Consider the following 10,939-nt stretch of genomic DNA (forward strand, 5'->3'; position numbering starts at 1 on the left):
CCGTCTCTACTAATTAGCTGATGACTTGAATCAGGTGTGTTGGATGAGGGTGACATGCAAAATGTGCAGTGGTGGGGGGTCCCCAGGACAGATTTGAGAACCACTGCTCTATGGGGCAACATCAACACCACACACCCCAAGAAAGAGATTTCAACAGAGTGGGACACTGAAGTTCTCTATAGGGGACACATTTGACCAGTAGCTGCCCTGAGCAATTCTGTTACTTTCTTCTTCTCTTCTTCTACTGCCCATTCTATAAAATAATGACTCTCTTCTGTTGCCAAGAATGAACACATTCAACACTCAACCAAAAATGTAGAATGGCTTACATGCAAAAGGAAACTGAATTTTAAAAACTATGGATTTTTATATTTTCTGCAGGAACTGAAACATGACAGTAATGCAGTTTTCGTAATGCCATCAACTGTTAGTATTTTGACAGTCATTGCGCTTTGATTGACTATATGTTCATGTTGGATAGAAAACTAGTGCTAGAATGACTCGATTTTGAATCAGGTTTGCTGTCTTTTGATAGAGTTTTAGTATGTTTTAGTTTTAGTATGATTTAATATGCGTTGAAAAAGGTTTTTAGCATTTTGAAATGTAGAGTTTGTGTTTATTTAACAAAATATGGTTTTGGGCAGACAATGAACTATTTGTCTAATTGTGTGATGAAGGTGTGTTGCTGTGTTAAGAGTTTAGAAAAAGTACTTTAAGTATTGATAAACTTGTTAGCAATTGAAATAAAAAAAAACTGTAATACATAACTGAACAAATATTCAGTCAAATACTTAAATGTAATTAAAGCTCATCTAATTGAATGAAATTCTTGTCTTGAAATCCTGTGCTGAGTTTCAATTTTCATTTTATTCAGCGGTATATTCAGCATTTGAAATTATAAATGAGATGCTTTGAAAATAATTTGCTGTTGTGCAATTTTAATTTTAGTATTAGTCTATAAATTTGATTTTGACAACTAAGGAAAATCCCAAATTCAGTATCTCAGAAAATTAGAATATTGTGAAAAGGTTCAATATTGAAGACACCTGGTGCCACAATCTAATCAGCTAATTAACACCTGCAAATGCCTTTAAATGGTCTCTCAGTCTAGCAGTGCCACAGACTGATCGACTCCATGCCACGCCGCATTGCTGCAGTAATTCAGGCAAAAGGAGCCCCAACTAAGTATTGAGTGCTGTACATGCTCATACTTTTCAGTTGGCCAAGATTTCTAAAAATCCTTTCTTTGTATTGGTCTTAAGTAATATTCTAATTTTCTGAAATACTGAATTTGGGATTTTCCTTAGTTGTCAGTTATAATCATCAAAATTAAAAGAAATAAACATTTGAAATATATCAGTCTATGTGTAATGAATGAATATAATATACAAGTTTTACTTTTTGAATGGAATTAGTGAAATAAATCAACTTTTTGATGATATTCTAATTATATGACCAGCACCTGTATAATATCACTTATTAGAGAATTGTCATTGAACTATAATATTAATTTATGGAGGAAACATGATTTCCCCCCTCATATGTGAATTAAGTAAGTGTATTAAATCAGTCTCTGTTTGATCAAGAGGATGAAATGATTGGCTGAACTCTAGTGATCCTCCCTCTTTCAGAGTTTCTCTTCCTCATATATGAGTTTCTCCATCTCTCTTATTCTCTTCATCTCTCCACTAAACTCAAACTGCTCATCACAGGAAGATGCTGATCATTTTCTCCTTCACTCTCCTCACTCTTCTGTCATAAGTTACACATTTCACTACAAACATGTTGTTCTCTCATGGGTGTCAAAGTTGATTCATTTTATTTATTATAATTTTACAGGTGTCAGATGTGTAAAAGTGGTCACACAGAAACCCTCTGTGCTGACAGAACAAAAAGGGAAATCTGTGACGATGGATTGTAACGTTGGAAGGGCCGAGAATAATTATGTCAGCTGGTATAAACAGACTCCAAATTCAGCTCCTCAGTTTGTGTTGAGATTTTATCATTCACACAGCTCTCCTGACTATTATGGAGATGGTTTTACCTCCAGCCGCTTCACATCTACAGCTCAGGCAAATATTGATTTTCGTCTGATCATTAGTAATGTGGATGTTGGTGATTCTGCAGTGTATTACTGTAACACATGGGACAGCACTGCTAGAGAGTTCGTATCACAGTGATTCACATCATGACAAAAACCTCCTCACTGCTCACATTCACTTCTGCTTTTACACGTTCTTAAACTCAAAACACAATATGGGCACTTTGTACAGTTATATTAGAACAGTAAACATTAAAAAAGTAAAAGTAATGTTTTGATGAATGCATATATTTACTTTGGATATCTGTTTTCTATATTTCATATAAAGCAAATATATCTGAAACAAGAAAAGATGTGCAGTAGTGACAGATGAAGATTCTCTTCTAGTGGAAGAAGTGAGCTGTGACTGTGCTTCACCGACACACTTTTCACTTTGTTTCATGTAATTTAATTGTATTAATGAGAAGTTTGTAGGTATTTGTATGCATTTAGCGATTTGCAAAAATGTTGACATACATAGGTATGTTTTTTTTTTCCAATAAGCCTGTATTGTATAAACCAGGATGTAAAAAAAAAAAAAAAAAAAAAAAAATCCTTAAAAAATGTACAGTAAAAAAACAGAACTTTACCGTAAAAATATGGTAGCTATATGTTTTAGGTTTTACGGGACAGCACTGAGTTTACAGTCCATTTTACAGCTTAAAACTTTATCATTTAAAGGTTTAGATTGTAATAATTATTGCCTTATTGTTTATTTTAGCTTTTAAAATATATTAACCATTCTATACATCATTGATTAACAAGATATATTACAAAGAAAAAAAACATTTTTTAAATTGTTGTATTACAGTTTTTCTCGATCGATTGGACACATTTCTCTAAACTCAGTTCACTGCTCTCAGAACAAACACTCATCTAAACACTCATCTTAATCAATTGTACTTTACTGCATAATGAAGCTCTGTGTTTATTTCTGCTAATGCATGTATTAAAAGTAAATATTATCATCAAAACTACAGTTGTGTTCTCTGTTGATTTTATAACATGTTCAGCAATAGATACACAAATATACTAAAGAAAAAACATATTTATCATAAAATTCTTCAATGAGGAGTTTTATTTCCCCAACCACAAAATGTTACACAAATATGCAGCAAATGTTTACTGCAGTACTGTGATCACTCAACTTTATTGTTCGCTTCTGATCTAATTTCTTTACAGAATACATTCGTATTATGCGTTATGAAAAAAAAAAAAATGTTGAATCTGGTTCTTCTGCCTCAACATCTCCACAGGCCTCTTCCATTGTGGTTGTTATTGTCTAAAAATGACACTGAAAACTAATTTTGTCATCCTCAGTCTTCTTAAACTTCAATTCTGAAAAATATTTGGATATTTACAGAACATGCCAAAAGACTGTATTAATATCTGCATTGGTTTCTATAGCAATGATGACATTACGTTTGTAGACTGAAACAGATTTCCAGAAATGTGCTTTGAACAGAATTTCAATATTTGACGCTACATTCAAACAGTCAGTCCAAATCTGATTTTTGTGCATATCAGATTTAGCAAGTCTGATCAGTCAAAAATGTCACATGTTGTTGAGACAGGATCTAAATGCAGCATTTTATAGGATTTAATGGACAGAACTCAGGATTACCGGAACAGAACAACAAAATAACAGACACTGAACAGGACAAAACTCAGGGCTTCAATACACAGGGAACAGATGAACCAATTACTGTAGATAATTGACAAGACTAACGAGGTAATTACAAGACACAGATGACAGGAGTAAAATAACGGGAGCGCAGGCAAACGTGAACAGAAAACAATGACAACTGATTACAAGACAAGAACAAAAAACTAAACTAGAAACACATGAACAGAACTAAATGGTTACAAAATGAAATGTGATTTTTACCATTCACCATGATTTTTACATTCATGTGTGGTTTGAAATCCTATTCAAATCACATTTATGGAAATCTGTTTCAGTCTGTTCAGTCTTTGATTGGATTTCATGTGGTTTATTGACTTCCTCACACCATGTAAAACATAAATGTCAGACGTTGTTCAAGGAAACATGCTGAAAGTTGCTGCAGAAACAGGGTTGTGTTGTTACAAAGTGCTGGACGAGCAGAAAATGACAATATAACAGAAATGTTTTGAAACCAGCAGAGACGACAGTACAGAATAAAGCCGCTCATATCAGCCTGCTATGTTTCAGTCACTGCCTCATCATAATACAGTAGACAACATCTGTAATGCAAACCCCTCCATGCTGCAGTTGTTGTTGTTTTTAGCATGTGCCTATTGACTCAACGTCTTTGCCATAGAAACCAACGTGGATATCCCGGAAAACAAAAGAGCGGCATGGACACACAAATCGGATAAGAACAGTTGCGATATACAATGTGGAAGTCAATAATTTTAGATCAGATTCAAATCAGATACACAAATAATCAGATTTGGACTGACAGTGTGAACTCAGCCTTAATGAAACATGAAACGGATTTATAAAAACTTTTTGTACGTTCACACTTGCTAAATCTGATCAATTTTTAATCAGAAGTAAGATTAAGAAAAAACTGTGAGAAGTGAGAAGCACACGTGTAGTTTGTCAGATGTGGGCGGGTCTATTGCATGAGGTGGGCGGGTCTTTCAGTGGCTCCTCCCTCTCAGAGCTCTTGACTCTCTTAAAGTGTCTCTCTCTGATCATCTCAGCATTATTCTACAGCACTGCTCATCTTTACACGTCACACGGACCAAATCACAAGATGATCACAATATCCTGTGCTTTCTTTACTCTTCTGACCTGTAAGTTTTCATCAGATCTGATGTCAGATTTCAAGTGTTTTGACACAATCTCATATAAAGCTTGTGTTTATTCTGCAGGTGTCAGTGGAGTGACTGTAGTGACTCAGAGTCCATTAATCACAGTCAATAAAGGACAAACGGCTACACTGGACTGTAATCTGGGGACAGTAACTAATGATGCTGCTAGATGGTACAAACAGACTCCAGGAGGAGTTCCTCAGTATGTGTTAAGATTTTATCATGGCTGGAGCTCTCCAACATACGGATCTGGTTTCTCTGCTCCTAAATTCACATCAACACATTCATCTAAATCAGATTATAGTCTGATCATCAATAATGTGGATGTTGGTGATTCTGCAGTGTATTACTGTAACACATGGGACAACACTGCTAGTGAGTTCGTATCACAGTGATTCACAGCATGACAAAAACCTCCTCACTGCTCACATTCACTTCTGCTTCTAGAGAACAGATGATAAGAGCAATACTTCACTTCTCACATTCATGATGAATTAAAAACGAATTACAGATAATTGCAGAGAATATTTTCCAATTTCTTTACTGTCCTATTAATTAACTCATCTCTTATGGTGTTCATGACTTCATTGTATGTAAAAGAGCAGTTCAGACATTCAGCTTTTTTTTTTCTCTTTTTGTGCTTCTCTGGAAACAGAAAGTCCTGCTGGTTTGTAATGAATGTTCCTCCAGCGTCCGTCATCAGTAGATCTTCATGTGTTTCTGTTCAGAGTGACTTTATGTCCTTCATTGACTGAGACAACAGCAGGATTCACTGCAGTCACTGACACCTGCAGAATAACAACACCCATAAATCACAGAAAGCACTTTAATACACAGCAGTCAAACACAACTAATATGAAGACTAAAACAGCAACATGAGTGTCTGTGTTTGAATCTGAAGTGTTTCTCCATGAATTAAATGTGTAAAGGACACAGTCAGATGAGGTTGAGTGAGTGTTTCACTTCTGTTTGTGTCTCTTCACAGACTGAGGAGGTTTTTGTACGGCTGAACATATGAAATGTTTCACTGGTATTCGGACAAGGAACAAAACTCATTGTGACGGGTAAGTCATCTTTACACTGTATTTTCAATGTTAAAATCTTGGTAACACTTTATTTTAGGGTCTTTTATCTAGTTGCTTCTTAGCATACATATTACTAGAATTTTGGCTATTCATTAGTACTTATTAAGCAGATATTAATGTCTTATTCTCCATGACTTTATTCTGCATTCTCAATCCTACCCAATAACTAAACTTAACAACTAACTTACTAACTATTAATAAGCAGTAAATTAGGAGTTTATTGAGGGAAAATTCGTAGTTAATAGTGAATACATGTTCCCTATACTGAAGTTTTACCAAAATCATTTCACTATATTACATATAGTCTACACTTCATTATAGATTTATAATCTCATTATTTTTAGTTTACCTTAATTTACAGTTAAATGTGTGAATTCAGAAAGTTTTATCAAGAACTTCCAGTAAACAGTCCTGAAATAAACTGAAAAGACTTTCACTTTTTTTAACTTTCATCTCTGATTTCTATATGGTTCATAATTATATTTAGCTGTTATTACTATTATTTTTACTACAGAAAAATCTGTACTCATGTTATAATTTAAGGAAAAGCATCTGCTTTGTGTTTAATTTGATGGATTTAAAAAAAAAAAAATCCTCATTTGAATAAAACTGATTAATTTCATAAAATATTTTTACTGTATTTTCCACACTGCAGGACAGTTGAAAATGAGTCAGTGAAGGAACAAATATTATTAAAAATGGTAGAAATAAATAGTGTCAGCAGCTATAATATACCCTGTGCCATTTATATTCATGTACATTTTAACATCAAATCTTGATGTTGATAACAAAAATCCAACAAACTACTCAAATACAGCACTTGACTTTAATGTTGCAAGTTATTTTTTTGTCAAGAACATTCAGATGCACGTATTAAACATAAATAATGATGTTACATAAATCTTTGCAAGAAAATATTAACTGTTGACATGGTGATGTGTGAAACTGTAGAAATGAAAGCTTTAAATGTAGTCATAGTTCAGTATTTCAGAAGTGTGTCTGAGATGCAGATGTGTTTTCATCATGTTAATGGTGGTTTGTGTCGTGCAGATGCTGATGTTGCTCCTCCTGTGCTGAACATCCTCCGTCCATCCAGAGAAGAGCTGATCAGCTCCAGTAAAGTCACTCTGGTGTGTCTGATCGATCACATGCCTGCGGCTTTTGCTGATGTGCGCTGGCTTGTGAACGGGAACTCAGTCACTGAAGGCGTCTTCACCGGCTCTGCTGAACAGCAGCCTGATAAGAAGTTCAGGATGAGCAGTTATTTAACCATTGAGAGCTCAGAGTGGGACAAAGACAAAGATCTGACATGTGAAGCTTCTGTCGCCTCAAAAACCACCAGAACAAACATCAAGAAATCTGACTGCAGCGACTGAACTCAGACAATCTGATGTGTTGTTTGACTGATTATGAGTAATAATATCTTCTGATGTAGTGTGATAGAAATCATGAATATAGAAACTATCAAAAATAGTTCAAGAATGGCTTTAACTGTATCGTTTTCTGCAGACGATATTCTGGCTTTAATGCGAATGTAAGATGATTTACAACCTGTTCAATAAACTGCATGTTAAACAAACAGTTTTATTGTTGATTTCTTGTTTTCTTATTCATTACTAAGTCAATTTTCACTTCTACAAGCAATGAAAGACTGAACAATGAAAGTGTATCAAAGACTCAAATAAACCGTCTTCAGTTTGAAAATATGTGAAACCTCTGCTGCCATCTTCAGTGGAAAGAGCGAATTAAAGGACTCATGAAATATATATATTTTAATGAAATTATTATTATTTTTTTAATTTATTCAGTTATTAGAAATGACTTATCTAAGCACATTTTTAAAAAAAAATATTATTTGTTCCCTGATTTTCAATTAAAGATAATAATTTAAGATATATTTTGATAGTAAAAGTTATAAATGCATAATAAATGTGATTGAAAATAACAGCATTGATTATAAATCACAAAATCATAGTCTTGTGTATGAAACATATTTCTCTGTGATCTGTGCAGCTGGTGACTTCTTAACAGAGTAAGTTTGTGTGTTTCGGTTCTGAAAGAGTTCAGAGGAACATCATGATTTACATAAAGCTAACATTATGAGGCACATTGTGCAGGTGTATCCTGAGAGAGAGTCATGCGTGTCTGTGAAAGAAAATGCAAACAAATGCAGTGCCAAAGATTTTTAATTGCAGAACCAAAACCAAAGAGTAAAGTATATAGTCATATTAACTGTCAGATATCACACAATTCAGATGATATGAGAAGAAATAAAAAAAAAAAATCTGCTATTTTCATTTAGACAATGTTTCAGTAACACTGTGAATTTGAGACACTTTTCTTAGTGAATTTTGAACCCACGGACACTTGACATGAGAAATCCACATTATTGATCCAGTCAGAGGAGTTGATGGTCAGATAGCTGCTCATTTTGAAGGTTTTGTCTTGTTGTTTCTCAGTAGCACTGCTCCAAACTCCATCTGTAACAGAGCGTCCATCGACTGTCCAGCTGACATGAACCAGAGCTACAGAAATATCCTCAGCCAGACACACAAGTGTAGCTTTACTCTCCTTCAGAGCCTCAGTGGACGGAGACAAGAGTGTCACAACAGGAGGAGCCAGAGGAAAGTCTGGAGGAGACAGGCAGAAATATAATATAATATAATATAATATAATATAATATAATATAATATAATATAATATAATATAATATAATATAATATAATATAATATAATAAACTTGCATAAATCGGTCAGTTAAAAGATATACATAGAATTAACAAGATGTCAGTTTACTGGATAGACATTCAGGGAATGAATGAATGGAAAAAGAACATTATGTTGAATAAATATGTTGCCCCTTGTGGGTGTTTCATAATTCCCCACATATTTGTAATGATTTTTAAAATCTGAACTTAAGTTGATGAGTTAATCATCCTAAAATATGTGTGTAAAGGTCTTATAACGTTAAAATAAGACCAATATAACTGACTTAAAAAAGTAATGACCAGTCTTGAAGAAAAAAAAAAAATAGATGACTGACTTTTAGGACTAGTCTAAGCAGCTTACACAACTGGTCACACATTTCAAGAACAAACCTTATTTTAAGTTAATCTATATATTCCAATGTCTTTTTAATCTTATAATTTGATGTTTATTTCAAACAAATGTGAGTGAACAGTACTGAGCAGTATTGAAAGAGTGAAGTTTACTCACCGATCACATTCAGTTTTGTTCCTTGTCCGAATACCACTGTGATTCACGTCACATCTTCACTCGTACAAAAACCTCCTGAGTTTCAGAGACACAGAAATGAAACATTCACTCCAGCACAGATTATAACACACAACTCTCTTCATTAAACCTCTTTAGTCATTATAGGGACAGTTCACCCCAAAACGAGCCTAAATTCAGTCTGTTCATCATATGAAGTGATTGTGTTTCTTCAGAAGACTTGGATTAAACTGCTTTCTGAACATCTTGAAGCATTTTGAGTGAACAGACTTTCAATGGATGGACAAAAAGCTCTCAGATTTCATTAAAAATATCTTAATTTGTGTCCTACAGGTTTGGAAAGACATGAGGGGGAGTAATAAATTACAGATTTTTCATTTTGGGGTGAGCTTATATTTTAAATGGCATAATGTCAAGAAACACCTCAATAAAACCTGGATTCCTAGATTGAAACCAAGATAAAGTGTCGGTTTGTTATTTATCAAATCTGTGTTTCAGTTTGCTGACTGTATAACATTTTAACTATAAACTGTAAACTATTAGAGGAATCTGTAACATTTTAGTATAGGGAACACATATAAACTATTAACTATGACTTTTCCCTCAATGAACTCCTAATTTACTGCTTATTAATATTTACTAAGCTAGTTGTTAAGTTTAGTTATTGGGAAGGATTAAGAATGTAACATATGTTTATGCAAAATAAGGCATTAATATGTGCTTTATAATTACTAATAAATAGCCAATATTCTAGTAATATGCATACTAATAAGCAACTAGTTAAAAGACCCTAAAATAAAGTGTTACAGAGGAATTTACATAGTTTTTGTTCTGGTGTGAATCACTGTGACACATGCTCTTTAGCAGAGACATGACATGTGCTACAATAATACATATATAATTGATGTATTAATAATAATGTGCTTCAGAATAATACACAACAGAATCACCCACATCCTCATTATTGATTGACAGATGACAATCAGACTTGGTTGAATAAGAAACTGTAAATTTGGGAGAGGAGAATCCAGATCCATATTCAGATGAGCTCCAGCTCCAAACAGGACAAAAACATCATAAAAGATCCACAAGAGTTAAATTTCAGGACAGAATAGTAAAGAGAGAATATTCTCAGTTTATACTGTAATTCATCCTGAATGTGAGAAGTGAAGTATTGCTCTTATCATCTGTTGTCTAGAAGCAGAAGTGAATGTGAGCAGTGAGGAGGTTTTTGTCATGATGTGAATCACTGTGATACGTGTTCTTTAGCAGAGTCATCCCATGTGTTACAGTAATATACTGCAGAATCACCAACATCCACATTATTGATGATCAGACTATAATCTGATTTAGATGAATGTGTTGATGTGAATTTAGGAGCAGAGAAACCAGATCCGTATGTTGGAGAGCTCCAGCTATCACGAAATATTAACACATATTGAGGAACTCCTCCTGGAGTCTGTTTGTACCATCTAGCAGCATCATTAGTTACTGTCCCCAGATTACAGTCCAGTGTAGCCGTTTGTCCTTTATTGACTGTGATTAATGGACTCTGAGTCACTACAGTCACTCCACTGACACCTGCAGAATAAACACACCATTAATGAGACTCAATACTCACGTATGACATATTCATGATCATATCAGAAGTGCATCTTTAACTGCAGTCTAGTGACGTCTTACATGACAGAGTGATGAAGAGGATGATGAAGACTGACAGCATGATGTGAGTGTGTGA

The 10,939-nt window shown here is 34.1% G+C and overlaps 2 protein-coding genes across 4 annotated transcripts; one reads left to right on the forward strand and one right to left on the reverse strand.

Annotated features, from left to right (window-relative positions):
* The first annotated feature begins 1,834 nt into the window (after window positions 1-1,834).
* Window positions 1,835-7,528, forward strand: LOC137009548 (immunoglobulin lambda-1 light chain-like). 3 transcript variants are annotated; one of them, XR_010892927.1, is made up of 4 exons: window positions 4,665-4,864; window positions 4,943-5,084; window positions 5,868-5,946; window positions 7,018-7,078. XR_010892927.1 is itself a non-coding variant. In XM_067371864.1 (3 exons), exons 1-3 carry the CDS (start codon window positions 1,911-1,913, stop codon window positions 7,341-7,343), a joined length of 618 nt encoding a protein of 205 aa, XP_067227965.1. In that variant the 5' UTR covers window positions 1,835-1,910; the 3' UTR covers window positions 7,344-7,528. The 3 variants fall into 3 exon arrangements, 1 of the variants encoding a protein (XP_067227965.1); XR_010892924.1 differs by having other exon boundaries at window positions 4,943-5,054; window positions 7,018-7,049; XM_067371864.1 differs by lacking the exons at window positions 4,665-4,864; window positions 4,943-5,084 and adding an exon at window positions 1,835-2,168 and having other exon boundaries at window positions 5,913-5,946; window positions 7,018-7,528.
* A 614-nt stretch (window positions 7,529-8,142) lies between these two features.
* On the reverse strand, window positions 8,143-10,924 carry LOC137004186 (immunoglobulin lambda-1 light chain-like). Its single transcript, XM_067364385.1, has 4 exons — window positions 10,885-10,924; window positions 10,456-10,782; window positions 9,184-9,213; window positions 8,143-8,597 (listed from the first exon to the last, which is right to left on the reverse strand). Exons 1-4 carry the CDS (start codon window positions 10,922-10,924, stop codon window positions 8,278-8,280), a joined length of 717 nt encoding a protein of 238 aa, XP_067220486.1. The 3' UTR covers window positions 8,143-8,277.
* Between the last annotated feature and the right edge of the window lie 15 nt (window positions 10,925-10,939).

Source organism: Chanodichthys erythropterus, chromosome 3 (genome assembly GCF_024489055.1).
Source record: "Chanodichthys erythropterus isolate Z2021 chromosome 3, ASM2448905v1, whole genome shotgun sequence".
NCBI lineage: Eukaryota > Metazoa > Chordata > Actinopteri > Cypriniformes > Xenocyprididae > Chanodichthys > Chanodichthys erythropterus.